Genomic DNA, 15,067 nt, shown 5'->3' with positions numbered 1-15,067 from the left:
ACAAGGTTGGTTAACTTTATATAATTTCACCACAGCGCCCCCTACACACCATTAAAACTGTAATAACTCCAACACACGAGGTCGTAACTGCACCAAACTTGCTATGTGTACTCACACAAAGGCACCCAACACAATCCTGTAGTAAGTTGTTGATATCGCTTTAGCTCCGCCCCCTGACAGATATTAGGCCCTGAATAACACATGCATGATGCAATTCACACCAAACTGCACACAAATGACTGTCATCAACCTACAATCTTCTTCATGGAATAATTCCTAAATTTGGGACAGCGCCCCCTAGATACAAAAAGCCTTTGTAACTTCTGCAAAAAAGCTCCAAACTACATCAAACTTTGTAGGAGTCATCACACAACTGCAATCAACACATGTATGTGCTCACTTGTTCAATTCACTTTAACTCCGCCCACTTACAGCTTTTTGTCTCTAGATGACCCATGCAACGTTTGATTGATGACAAATTAACAGGAAACCATCTTTGATGACCAAAGATGACCTCTATGGGATTTAGTTGTAAATGGTCACAGCGCCCCCTAGATGGGTTCAAACTTTATTAACTTCTAAAGACAAGGTCAGAATGGCATTATACTTGGCTTGTGACATCACGTGACTGCACCAAACACACTGATATGGTTGTTGGTTCAAATCTCTGTAGATCCGCCCATTTCAGCTCACTGGCTCTAGATAACACACACAACGTCCGTTTGATGCCAAAATAAAAGAAAACTTTCTTTGTCAACCAAAGCTGACCTCAATGGGATTTTTCTGTAGTTGATCACCCTAGATAACTTTCACTTTCGATAACTTTAATAAACATGGGCAGAAAAGCATTAAAGTTGGTCTTTGTCATCACACCAACAGTGTGGTAAAGACAGAGTATGCCCTAGTGGTGAGACATGTAATATAATGGTAGGCTCAGAGGGGATGCTGAGTCAGGGTGAGGTGTGGACGAGGTGACCGTTAGTTGTTCTTGGTGTCGGGGTGGTGGACGTTTCAGTCCGTGGACGTGCCCTGGTGCCCCGGGCTGCCGGCCAGGACGGAGCGGCGGGGAGCTGGGTTTGGAGAGTGTCGGGGATGGAGTGGAGGGGGTGCGGACGGAGGGCGAGCAGCTACGCTGCGAGGGCCGAACGACGCTGCTTGCAGCTTTAATTCTGATTATTATTGCTCAAAGAAGACCTTAAAAAAACTATTTTTCAGGAGCTTTAACAGTCTGCGCTCTCACTTCCTCGTCCTACATGCAATCACCTCCACAAACACAATTTCAGTCGTACAAATGACTCAGTAAAATTTAATTGAAATCTTAAAAAAAACAAACAGATTAATTTCTCATGATCTAAACCAACGTTTCGCCCCAGGTTAAGAACAAATAAGTTCTCATAAGAGTTTAGGCCTCCGGTGACCCCACGTGGCCTGAACCCCTCACGCTCCCTCGGCTCAGCACAGCAGGTCAAACATCAGCTCGTCTCAGCATCCTGAACGTCTTCCTGTCCAGCACAACATCAGCTCTCCTGTTTGTCTTTGACCAGCAAGACGGTGTGCTGCCCCCCACTGGACGCCATCAGAACTTCACGGTTCTCCAGCTGTTTGCCTGTCATCTTCACGGGGCTCCACTCATCCTCCTCCTCTCCTGTTCCAAGCTGCAGGTTGGTTCCCATGCCCCAAGCATACACCGATCCTGAAAACACACAAACACGCTTCAGTAAGAACTGATATCTAGTCTGGTTTCATTTAATGTGGCGAATATTACAACCAGTTTAAGCTTTTAGCGATCATCAAAAGGTACGAGAACGTGTGGTAGTTCCCAAAAGCCCAAACGACTCTGCTGCCCACCTTCTTTGGTGACGGCGTAGCTGACAGAAGCCCCACATGACACTTCCCGGGCCGACTCCAGCCCTGTCACCGGCGTGGGCTCGCTCTTCTCTTCAGCTCCTCGACCCAGCCCGAGGCGACCGTACTCGGCTCTCCCAAGACTATAAACCTGCCCTAAACATGTGAACAAAAATCAAAAGCAAAACAATTCTGTTAGTTTTTTTTTTTACGTTGGTCAGAATAAAATCAGAGTACGGCGACCCGTCTGTCCACCTTCAGAGTCTAGGCAGAGCGTGTGATGTTGGCCTCCAGAGAAGTCCACCCAAGTGGTCGTTGAGTTCTTGAAACACGTCAGCTTCACCGGGACGAAACACATCTTGGTGCTTTTAGTGCCTGGAAAGAAAAACAGGATTAGCAAACAGTGGGACCACTCACTGGCACGGTTCAGTTCCCACGACACAAACTCAAGACTCACCGAGCTGGTGGTAGTTTGAGAGGCCGAACCCATAAATGTATCCTTCTTTAGACATGGCAAAGGTAAGATACGCCCCGCAGAACACATCCGTAAAGTGAACCCTCCTATTGAGTTTCACCATCTGAGGCACCAGCAGTCGCTCTGGAACCAAAGCACAAGTTTAACTAAACAGAGACACACGAATGTCTTCAGCCGCGTTCTTTTTACCCACCGAGACCTCTCCTGCCCCCTCTGTTTGAAAACTGCTCCGGCACTCGTCCCAGCTGTCCCTGTTCTGCAGAGCCTGATGTGTACAGATCTCCGTCCAGCGTCAGCAGGACCAGGTGGTCATTCCCTGTGAAAGCAGCAGAGTTCCTGTAAACTGGGATTAAACCAAAGGTGTGGAGCTTAAACACAGTAGGGGTTGTATGAACTAGTCGACTTCACTGCTCTGTAGTGACTTTTTATGCCTGTCATCGACTATTCGCTGTCAGGTGATAATGACCGGCAAGATGCAGTCCTCGGAAAATACAGCAGGTGATGAGCTCCTGCGCGTCGGGAGGTAACGCGCTGTGCCAGAGCGTCGGTACTGACACCCGCCGTAAAACGGACATTTAACCAAATTGTGACCTTTACCCTCTTGTAATTTAACCTTCCCCTCACCCCCATCCTAACCTTAACCAGCTTGCGCATGCAAAGCTCTGATCGTTGACACGCTCCAGACATCTGCGTCCTGAGCACAGCCACAGTAACATTATCAAATCAGGTGTCGCCACCTCAAAAACAAATTTAACATGCGATCGTTCATATCGGCTCATTTCCTTTTATGTATTCTGTCTTTTATTCTTTTATTTGTGCCTGATGCGTTTCGCTGCTGTGGATTGGGGCGCATCACCTGTTTTGTCCTCAGTGAAGCACCTAACTGATGCGGCCGGCAAGCAGCACGCACTCCGCTGTTTTTGCGGTCGGTAGATCTTTTAGAACTGCAGTTCAAAGGTAACTCATAAGGTGAATATATATGAACCCAGGTAGCAGTTTCTCTTTAGGATTGAGAGGAGATGCAGGAAGATAATAAACAGGCAGGACAGAAAAATAGTCAAATAAAAACAAGTTAGTTTTTGTACCTGGTGGTTGCAACAAACAGACACCATTGAAGGTAATCAGAAGAGAGGAACACAAAATGAAATAATTATTTTAATGTTTAGAGCAGCAGGAACTCCGAGAGGCTGCAGGCGCATCAGTGAGTTTGTGGCCGCTGCGCAGGGGGAGGGGGGAGAGGGCTGAAGCAGGGGGAGGGGGGAGAGGGCTGAAGCAGGGGGAGGGGGGAGATGGCTGAAGCAGAAACTACCGTTGTTAAAAGAAATGTGTTTAACTTTGAAAATGTGGGCACAATTTTATTTGTCACCCCCCCCCCCCCCCCCCACTTCAAGTGTATGACGTCATCAACGACTAGTCAAAGTCGACTCAATTTTTATTACTTGGCAGTCGACTTTAAAAAAAATTAAGTCATGCAGCCCCTAAAACACAGCATTGTCTACCTGAAGCAACTTTCACTACAGCCTCTGTCAGCTGGATTTTAACAGGAACGGGACACGTCGCCATGGGATCCAGAAGACCAATCACACCATTGTTGTCCTGAGAGGAGCAAAAGCAAACACACAGAGAAAATAATAAACGATTTTTATCGTCCCAGCTGCTCAAATGTTGTTTGTAAACAGCAGTTGACCAACCCTGAAGGAGCCCCAGATGTACACATGTCCATCCTCTGTGAGTGCAGCTGTGTGGCTGTCCCCTGCAGACACCTGGACCACCTTCTCCTCCAGAGACACCTTTCCTGGGACCATCTCAGATCCTTCTTCTGACGTGTCCCGTCCAAGAGCTCCCTCATCATTACAGCCAAATGTGTAGACCTAAACAAATTAACAGTGTTAAACTTGTGGCTTCTCTGTGAAAATAAAGAGAATAAAACCAGGACTGATGTTCACGTACATGCCCGCTTTCACTCAGACACACGGTGTGCATGCCTCCTGCTGCCACTTGCACCATTTTCTCCGGTAAAGACAGAAAAGCTGGCTTCTTCCTCTCAGTGATGTTCTCACCCAGGCCCAGCTGTCCAACATCACCCTGGCCCAGAACTAGAACCTGGCCTGCCTCTTTACGATGACTCCTGTGAGAAACTGATACAAATACAGACACAATCACATCACATTTACAGTAAAATAAACAATCGTGCGGTTGTCTTTTAAACCCAACAGTGTTTTATTCAATAAGAAACAGAAGGTTCTTAAAGCAGTCTTCTAGTCAGCTTGGTAAAGACATTAAGGTCTGCTCGTCCCTTTTAACCCTGTTTTAATGTCGTACCTTTCACCTTTTTTGATTCACCGACATCTTCTCCAACAGCTGCAGACTTTCTTTTATGGACGGTCTTTCTGGAAGACATGGCAGTCGCACTGAAAAAAAAAAAAAAAACAGAAGGAAAACATGAACACCCACAAAAACCCCCCGATCTGTGATAAAAAATATATATCGAATAAAATACCAACTAAAATATCATAATGACAATGAATTCAATGTGTTACACATTCTAAAGACCAGCAAACAGTCCAAGTGTACGACCGAAGAGCCTTTATCACAGCTGCAGCTGATGGGACTCACCAGCTGTCAGATGGTCAACGCAGCAGCTGACGCAACAGTTGTGTGGTGATTCACACACACACACACACACACACACACACACACACACACACACACACACACACACACACACACACACCTTAGGGCGATATATCGGGCCAATATTTGTCCTTGGTAAAGCCGATTTAAAGTCAGGGACATACTCGAACAGTCCGATGATGTTGCAGGAGTTAATTTAAACACGTTTTACATTAGCTAATAACATCTGCATAATACTCTAAATTAACTTTATTTAGATGTCTGACTTTAACACTGAACAATGCACAAAGTTAAGATTTAACAGTTAGTTAAATTCAGAGTTCAAAAACGGATTCAGCTTCACAAATTGTGAGAATCAGATGATGTTATTAGTGACATTTTAGCATGAAAATCAGGTGGAAACTAGGGATGTAAGAAAATATCGATATGGCAATATATCGTGATATTTTTTCCTGCAATATTATATCGATATTCAAAAGCCGTGTATCTAATTTTTGGAAGAATTTACATGCAAACATTTGTGTATTTTCTTTTGGTGCAATTCAAACGCTTATCGCGAGTTGGCAGCAGTGTGTAATGGGTTTTGTTTCCGCCATTAAAATGTAAACCCATCTGTTATGGTTTCGATACCTCATGTTAAACATGTTAAGTATCAGTTTGGACTGTTTATTACATTTTCTTACAATGAAACATTTTCTTACAATGAATTCAGTCTAAAAAAATCACTAAAATCCTCTGGCTGAATGTATCGTAATATTTATCGTCTCCCCTGTATTGTGATACATATCGTATCGGCAAAATTTCACCAATACACATCCCAAGTGGAAAACATCTGGATATAGTCAATAAATTCAGTAGTAGATATCGGCCATCGGCTAATAATGTCTGGGCATCATTGTCGTTGGTATCGGCCAACCTCTAGTTTTAATCAATAACTGAGATTATAGTCAAACAACAAAGTTGTGTTTATGTAGTTCCCTTATTACTGATTTTGAAGTATTGATGAAAGACACACAAAACACTTCTGCTGCCAGGATTATGTTCCCCTTGGGAAATCATTAAATCGAGGCTCACCTGGTCAACAGAAGAAATGTTATTGAGTCAACTTTACCAGAAAATACAAATAAACAAGATCTAAATGAAATAATTTGACATAAATGTGTCTTTAAGAGTTCTATTTCGTCTAGTCTTAGCCCTTAAGCTAGCTGCTATTGGAAGGATGATCTCCGCATCAGCCAATCATGAAGAGCTTAAATGTACGCCCACCAATAGTGGGCCCCCTCGTGGTATATAACCGCAGTGACCCCACTGCTCACCTCCTTTTTCTCTTCATGCCAAGCTTGAGAGCTTTATTAAAGAGCAAATATTATCTCAAAAGAGCGAAATTATCCGAAGACGACTTACCAGCCATGTCCAGCGACGCCAGACCCTGCCCGACCTGCCAGACGGGCTCCATTTCCAGTGGAGACCTGCACACTAAGTGTGAGGTCTGTCTCGGGGCTCACCACGCTGGCCTGGCCTTGACCCCGCAGGCCTCGTGCCCGTTCTGTGCCGCTCTGCCCGTGGCAGAGAAGATTTGCCGGGTCGAGTACTTCACTCCCGCCGCCGACGAAGAATTTCCGGTGGCTGACTCCTACCCGCTGGACAAGGCTTTGGTTTTCTTCGACGCCGGTCAGGAGCCGGCTGGCTTCAACCGGCTGGATGACGTCACCGACAGTGAAAACTACGATGAGGCGGCATCCCTCCTAGACATAACGGAGGTCGACGAGCTTCGCTCAGCGGGTCCTTCTGCCCCAGTGGCTTCTCGCTCCTCCCTGCCAGCAGTAAGAGCACTGCTCCAGGAGCTGCCCGCCATCATTTCTGCGGCAGCAGCCCGCAAGGGGCTAGCTGTGCCAGAACCGGCCCTGCCTGAAGCGGATGATTTGGCGGGAATTTTCGTGGCAACTCAGACACGCTGTCCAGACCCTGTCTGGCCGCGCTTCCCCGCTGCTATGAGCTGCTGGTCTGCCGCCTTCTCCGAGCCTGCCAAGCTCAAGGCGCCAGTCTCCACGTATGCGCCCATCACCAAGGTCGAGGGGTTTTCCAACCAAGGCTGGCCGTCCGTTCCTCCACTAGAGCCGGATTTGGCCTCGCTGTTCGGCGCCAAGAACCACCTCGCTGGCCCGCGAGCTGTTCCCGCTTCAAAACATGACCAGCTGCTGACGCGGCTCACCGACCGCGCACATCAGTGTGCCTTTCAGACCGGCGCTGCAGGGAATAACATCGCCCTTCTTGCCTTCGGCGTCTCCAAGATGATGGAGGAGCTGGAAGCTCCCGAGGAGTCGAAAGCCGTCATAACTAAGACTGCTGATGCTATCCTCAATTTGTGTGCTGCTGTGCTCACCGGTTCTACTCGCATCGCTGCCTGGCAGACCCTCATCCAGCGAGCGATCTGGCTGAAGGCCCTGCCCTCCATTCCGGAACATCTGCAAAGGGAGATGCTGGATGGCCCCATCACCACCGATGTTCTGTTTGGTCCCCATCTTAGGGGCGTCATTGAGAGTGCTCAGAAGACGGCCGAACTATCGGCTACGGTGCGAGACCTGGTCCACCCTCGGTCAGCCTCGCACTCCGGCCGTTCAGCCAGAGGATGGGACGGACGGCGCGGAAGCTTCAGACGTCCAGCTGCACCGCCCGCTCCACGGAGCCGGCCTCCCGCTTTGGCTCCGCATCAGCGGGACCAGCGAGATGGCGGACAACGGTTCCGGCGGGGCCAGCAGACGCCGTCTTGGCAGTCCCAGGTGCAGGAGCCTCGCCGAAAGCAGCCACGGAAGTGACTCTTTGGGGGGAATGTGTGTGTTACTGATTGTTCTGATGTTGTTGGTTTTGAAATAAAACCCAAAAAACGTCACTCAAAGAGCTCAATCCTACAGTCCTCCGCAGAATCCTCTGCCGAGTTTTCACACATGTTCCCCACACCAAGCACTGCTGCACGCACACATGTTCCTGCAGGTAGTCATAATACACGGCCAGCCGTAAGGGTGCGCTCCATTTGCGCTCTGGCCCCAGCATCCGGCCAAGCCCAACTCTTCCCGCTCTCCCCACGCCGTTGGGTGGGGCGGGATGTCATGTCGCTGTCTCGACCACGCGCGGCGGCACAGTGCGCGGCTCCATCCGCTAGCACTCTGTCGCCCCCGTGCACAGGCCCGGCTCCCACTCGTCCTTCACTCTCGGACTCCACGCTCCGCGGTGTGGACCAGCCTGTTCCAGCTGTTTCGCACTTGCCCTTTCGAGCGCAGCCCTCCATGGGTCGCCCCCAGTTCTCTGGTACGGGCGACGGCGGTAAGGGCGCATGCACAACCCTCAGACGTTGTTCACGTGACCGCGCACACGCGTCCATTGTCGGAACGCGCGCACGAGTGGCGCCGCCTTTGCATCATGAGCAAATGGATTTCGGACACCATTCATTGCGGTCACACACTTCATTTTCAGGCCACTCCACCTCCCTTCAACGGGATCGTGGAGACGACGTTCACATCGCAAGTACAGTCTCAGGCGCTAGAGCTGGAGCTGCGGGAACTTCTGTCCAAAGACGCTATTTCCCGAGTCCCTCGCGGACAAGAACTCTCGGGTTTCTACTCCCGCTACTTCGTAGTACCGAAGAAGTCGGGAGGAATGAGGCCGATTCTCGACCTGTCCTCGACCTTCAACTGCTCCATAGCAGTAATGCATTTCCGCATGTTAACGATGAGACAAGTCCTGGAATATGTGCGCCCCGGGGATTGGTTCACGTCAATCGACCTGAAAGACGCATACTTCCACATACCAGTAGTTCCAAACCACCGGAAGTTTCTGCGTTTTTCGTTCAAGGGAGTTCAATATCAGTTCAATCGCCTCCCTTTCGGCTACTCGCTAGCCCCGCGCACCTTCTCCAAATGTCTGGAGACCGCGCTGCAGCCACTGCGCACGGAGGGAATGAGGGTCTTATTTTTACATGGACGATCTTCTCCTGTGCGCTCGGTCCAAGGACGAGGCGTCACAGCAAACCAGGAGGTTGACAGGGCATCTGTCAACCCTAGGGTTTTCTATAAACTGGGAAAAGAGCTCCATCCTTCCATCCCAGTCGATTGTGTATCTCGGGGTGGAGTTGGACGCCTCCCTAATGAGAGCACGTTTGTCGCCTGCAAGAGCGGCAGATCTCTCCACGGTGATCTCCCGTGTTCAACCCCGCAAGATCGTGAGAGCCCGGTTAGTCATGAAACTCCTGGGCATGATGTCCGCAGCCCATTCAGTAGTGCCGCTAGGTTTGCTGCGCACGAGGCGCTTGCAACGCTGGTTCGTCCGCCTCCGGGTACACCCGATACGTCAGAAGAGACGTATGTTGAGGATTCCCCCTTCAGTGGGCGGGGACCTCGCTCACTGGGGGAACCCCTGCATCCTCTCACGCGGGGTTCCCATCGGACGTCCTGCGTCACACGTATCTGTGTTTACGGATGCGTCACTGTCGGGGTGGGGGGGCACGTGCTTGTCCCATACGGTGGCAGATCGCTGGCCCTCCCACACGCACGAGCACATACATGTGTTGGAGCTTATGACAATGAGGAATGTGATCAGACACTTCGCTGCCCTTCTAGAGGGCCGTCATGTCGAAGTTCACACAGACAACCGGGTAGCGGCAGCCTACATAAATCGCCAAGGGGGAGTTCGATCCCTCCCACTGTTGCGTGTCGCCACAGATTTACTGTGTTGGACACATGTCCACCTGCTGTCCATCAGAGCCATCTACATTCCGGGGGTACTGAATGTAGCGGCAGACATCCTGTCGAGAGGGGGACCCCGCGACTCCGACTGGCGTCTACATCCTGCACTGATATCACAGATCTGGATCAGGTTCGGGGAACCGTCTGTGGATCTGTTCGCGGCTCGTGAAAACGCTCAGTGTCGCCTGTGGTTTTCCCTGAGTCCCCGGGACGGACCCCCGCTCGGGGCGGACGCCTTCTCACACCAGCCCTGGCCTCGAACGCTCCTTTATGCGTTTCCACCAGTCCCTCTGATTCCCCGTCTCCTGGACCGAATTCGGTCGGAACAGCTCTCGGTGATTCTGGTGGCTCCCAGACGCGTGTCCGCGTCATGGTTTCCGGACCTGCAAGCGCTAGTGTCCGGCTCCCCGTGGAGGCTCCCGTGGAGGGCGGACGCCCTTCTCCAGGCGGATGGGATAATCAAACATCCTCTGGAAATAGGCCAATGGCTGTGGGTCTGGCCGCTGAGCGGTCACGCTTAGAGGCTTCTGGGCTGCCGCATGATGTGGTCGCCACGATTCAGAGTGCGCGGGCGCCCTCTACCATTGCGTCTTACGCTGCTAAATGGGCAGCTTCCAGAACTGGTGTGCAGAACGGAATGTTCAAGCGCTCTCCTGCCAGCTGGCGGATGTCCTATCGTTTCTGCAGATACTGATGGACAGGGGCCTCGCATTCAGCACTGTTAAGACATATGCTGCAGCTATCTCATCATGTCATCAGGGTTTTGGAGATAGATCTTTTTTCAATCATCCCCTCACAAAACGTTTTCTAAAAGGTGTCAGGAGGAACAGACCTGTGTCCCGCCCGCTTTTTCCCCAATGGGATCTAACGGTGGTTCTGCGTGGCTTATCTGAAGCTCCATTTGAACCCTTGGACCAGGTCTCACTCAAGTTCCTGTCGCTTAAAACTGCATTGCTGCTGGCGCTAGCATCAGTTAAGAGAGTGAGTGACCTAACCACCCTCTCAGTGGCTCCCGCATGCCTCAGGATCCGGGAGGATGGCGGATCTGCTGTTTTATGCCCCAACCCAGCCTTTGTGCCCAAAAGCATTAATGCTTCCTTCAAATCCAGGTCAATCTCATTGGCTGGACTTTTTCCTCCTCCCCATAATTCTGAGGAGGAGGCGGCTTCTCACCTTCTCTGCCCGGTGCGCGCGCTTGCACGATATGTGTCACGCACTTCAGGGATTCGTCGCTCACAAAACCTGTTTGTGCACTACAGGGAGTCTTCCCTTGGTCAGGCGCTGTCGGCCCAGCGCCTTTCACGCTGGCTGTGTGACGCCATTTCCCTCGCTTACACATCATCAGGGCAGGATCCCCCTGAGGCACTCAGGGCTCACTCAGCCAGAGGGATTTCTTCTTCGATGGCGCTCCTCAGTGGTGTGTCAATGGAAGACATTTGTCAGGCTGCTTCATGGGCTTCCCCATGTTCCTTTACTCGTTATTATTTACGAGATGTGTCTTCAGGATCCATCACTCGTTCAGTGCTTGGACCCCAGCAGGCTAAATGAATGCTTATGGCACCCCATTGGCCTTGCTGAGATGGATTTCATCCTCTTGTGGATGATGTTTTTTAGTGGGGGCCCCTCTCTTATCGTGCCTGCCTCAGTCTTTAAGCCTGGTCTGAGGCTGAACGTCCCCCACTAGAGGAGATTTGATTGGGTGTGTCCATTGGTTGTGTTAACCAGTGGGGCGTAAACCCATCCAGCTGCGCTTTATTCCAATAGCAGCTAGCTTAAGGGCTAAGACTAGACGAAATAGAACGTTGGTTACGTTTTGTAACCCCAGATTCTATGAGTCTAGTTGCAGCCCTTAAGCCACTGGCCCCACTGGTTATGATGGGAATAAGAGCCATTGGAGGTGAGCAGTGGGGTCACTGCGGTTATATACCACGAGGGGGCCCACTATTGGTGTGCGTACATTTAAGCTCTTCATGATTGGCTGATGCAGAGATCATCCTTCCAATAGCAGCTAGCTTAAGGGCTGCGACTAGACTCATAGAATCTGGGGTTACAATACGTAACCAACGGTCTAAAATCACGCTTTCTCGGTTTTAAATAGAAATGTGTTTTAAAAAGCTCTACCGTAAGGGGTGCTTTAACCAAACCAGCATGTCAGAGACAGACAGACAGCACACGAAATACCACAAATCTACTGAATCGGAGGCTTTGCAACATTAATTACTAACCTTTAACAAGAGCACGTGTGTGTGTGTGTGTGTGTGTGTGTGTGTGTGTGTGTGTGTGTGTGTGTGTGTGTGTGTGTGTGTGTGTTGCTACAGCAGTAAACACGGCCAATTTAAACCCGTCGCCTGACCTAACACTGTTGTCAACACCCATGTGCCACTGCTAACATTCTGAGTTAGCTGTTTTACGATCCAATCTGAAGGGAATTCTTCACTCCCAATAAACGTGACGCACCTATTACACTTCCCCTAACAAACAGTAAAGAAAATACACGATTTCACATAAAATCATTTATTTTTGGGCAATAAATAAAAGCTGTATGAGACTGAATTACTTTCTAGCTGTTGCCTGCTAGCTATCGGTGTTAGCATCACACCGAGGAATGAATTCATTATTGTAACAAAGTTTCTGTTCGCTGACCAGTAATATGTTCATATGTTACTGTCGGCTGTTTGTTCAACAACTTGGGTTTAAGAGCAGAAGAGTTACTGACCTGAAAACACAGATAAATTGGTGGTTTGACTAGAGGTGAACGCTAAACTGCCTGTTCCCGGTTTTCAGACATGCAACTCACGCGAGACTTCACGTTGTTTGAAACCTGTGGAAGGCTGGTTTTCTTAAAGAGACCGCGGCACTTAAAACGCCATCCAATGGGTAATGATCTGATGTGCTATTATTGTACAGTACCATTTTTGTACCTCAACCAAGTATAGCAAGCATTTTCTTTCTTTCTATCTATCTATCTATCTATCTATCTATCTATCTATCTATCTATCTATCTATCTATCTATCTATCTATCTATCTATGTCAAATATACACATCTTGCAGAAAAAAAATAAACAAATTAACATTTAGGCAGATAAAAACTGTCAGAAGCAAACTGGAATCACAATTCTCTATGCAAAAAACCCACAATGTTATGAGCAAAAGATTAATAAATAAATAAAAATATACTGTAGACAATTTTCAAGTACTGAAGTTTTACATCCATTTTTACTGCAGAATAATTATGTCACACTATGTTTTTTTTAATGCTTATAGCATACAGGTGGCCAATTCTCACAGAAATATATATTTAGGTAACATTACATTCAGACTCAGCTTTCAGTTAAATGCTCTGCATATTTGTAACCCTTTTATGCACAGGCCCATGTCTAGGTCTCCCTGCTAGCGCCTGCTCTTTGTTGGCCTCACATGCTTCAGCATGATACTCAGACACTCTCCAGCCTGGTCTTATCTTTGTTTTAGTTTTATGTCTGTGAAAGGGAATGCTAGCCTTAAGTAGTGCATTCACTGTCATCATACAAGTTACCTACTGCTGCTATGTGTTCTACGGAAAGTACGAGTTATGTCTATTTCAGTTGATGTAATCTTGAACACATATAATTAAAATAGGTTTAATGAATTTTAGTAATTAAGTAGTTTGTATAAATGAAGCCATTCTGTTTTTACTGTTATCTAATATCTGTCTATGCTGTTAATGCTAACCCGTGGTCATTTTAAAGGTGTTTTATTTTGAAGGAACCTACAGGAAGTGCAGAGTTTTGTCTTGTGTAGCGTTATAAATGTTGCCTGTTAGTAACAGCATTCATCCGCTAGAGGTCAGAAAAATTCTTACTCTTGAAAGCAAGTCACCCCCAAATAAACTTATTTTTTGCTGATAAACTACATAAATGAATGTCGTGCTGTAGACAGGTGTAGTCAATAATTTTGTACTTTAATGCATCCTAGTTAAAATGTAAAAATTCTGCTTAAAACTGTCAGTGTTGCGCCCTCTTCAGGTAAAACCTCTGCACTGCATTTGAATTGAAATCTGCCATTGCTGTTGGCTAACAGGTACACAATGACGTTAGCTGGTACATTATGATGTCACAGTGTCGTTGTGACCCTGTGTGTGTGTGTGTGCATTTGTAAGCGGCTCCGCCCTCTCAGTCAGGGTTGGGCATCATTTGATTTTGAACCATTCCGATTCTAATTCCTCAGTTTGATTGCGGTTCCTATCGATTCCCGATTCCAATTCTTTGAAGTCATGACATGTGGTACATGAGCCAGCTAACCACAGGTCCTACTTGATGAAATAATCTTAACTTCAACATGAATTTTAATTCTATGAACAATAACATCACCTTCATTTGGACAAAAACGTGTTTTGGAGGAAAAAAGAAAAAGACTTGCAGCACAACCAGTGTGTTTGTTTCTGACCACAACCAAAGTCTGGAAGCAGCCTCTGGGATGAGAGGCTAAATGTCTCCAACATATCCAGAAACGTGCAGCCGATTTCAGCTAAAACTCTCAGGATGATCATGTCCAGGATGACTGAGAACTACACCTCCATGCTGCAGCAGCATTCAGTCAGAACAGGAAGTGAAACGTAAATGTAGCTGCTGTCAGCAACAATCTAACAGATTTTAAACATTAAGACTCAACAGAAATAGTTCAGAAAGGAAATTAAAATGTTCACAACTTATTATTATTATATAAATATTTATTGTGGCAGAAGCTGGTGTGGTCCACCACAGAGAAGCTGCTCTAGCATGATAACTTTAATTATTCTACAGGTTATTGTTCAGCCTTCTGACCTCACACACACACACACACACACACACACACACACACACACACACACACACACACACACACACACACACACACACACACACACACACACAGAGTGTTGGTGAGCGGCTGCGTCTGACTGCTGATGCTCCGTGTGTGTTTTATTTCTGCAGTGATACAATCTCACCTCACACCGTCCAGAGTTTGTTCTTTAAAGCTTCTATTAAATCCACCGTGTTGACGTAGTTTAACAAGTTTCCTCTACGCTGCAGGAGTTAAAGTTTACATTACGGAGTAAAAGTTCGGCAGACGCGTTTGTTTATATCTGGGAGGGGGGAGGGGGGACTCGGTGCTACACAGACAGCTGGTGTGATCAGCTCTGATAAGCGTTGATCACAATTTGCAGATCACGTTTATTTTTCACGGAGATCGTCCGCGGATTCCTCTTCCGGTTGGCATTCTTGGAATCAAAATAAAAAACTTTGAACGATTCTGGGAAAAACTAACTCTTGGTGCCATTTCCAATCGATGCTCGATGCCCAACCCTACTCTCGGTCTGCTAGGCAACAGCATTTGTTGCCTTTTTCAAACAGG

General features: G+C 48.0%; 1 protein-coding gene across 2 annotated transcripts; it reads right to left on the bottom strand.

The window, feature by feature from the left end:
- Positions 1-1,286: 1,286 nt before the first annotated feature.
- Positions 1,287-12,515, bottom strand: rcc1 (regulator of chromosome condensation 1). Of its 2 annotated transcripts, none has more exons than XM_054735520.2 (10): positions 12,410-12,515; positions 4,643-4,731; positions 4,271-4,458; positions 4,012-4,191; positions 3,820-3,916; positions 2,514-2,636; positions 2,303-2,443; positions 2,101-2,220; positions 1,849-2,001; positions 1,287-1,693 (listed from the first exon to the last, which is right to left on the bottom strand). In XM_054735520.2, the coding sequence occupies exons 2-10, from the start codon at positions 4,719-4,721 to the stop codon at positions 1,518-1,520; spliced, it is 1,257 nt and encodes a 418-aa protein (XP_054591495.1). In that variant the 5' UTR covers positions 4,722-4,731; positions 12,410-12,515; the 3' UTR covers positions 1,287-1,517. The 2 variants fall into 2 exon arrangements, with proteins under 2 accessions (XP_054591495.1, XP_054591496.1); XM_054735521.2 differs by lacking the exon at positions 12,410-12,515 and adding an exon at positions 4,861-4,879.
- Positions 12,516-15,067: the final 2,552 nt, after the last annotated feature.

Source organism: Nothobranchius furzeri, chromosome 5 (assembly GCF_043380555.1).
Source record: "Nothobranchius furzeri strain GRZ-AD chromosome 5, NfurGRZ-RIMD1, whole genome shotgun sequence".
Taxonomy (NCBI): domain Eukaryota; kingdom Metazoa; phylum Chordata; class Actinopteri; order Cyprinodontiformes; family Nothobranchiidae; genus Nothobranchius; species Nothobranchius furzeri.
Note: the sequence above shows the minus strand (reverse complement) of the source record. Positions and strands in the feature narration are given on the sequence as shown.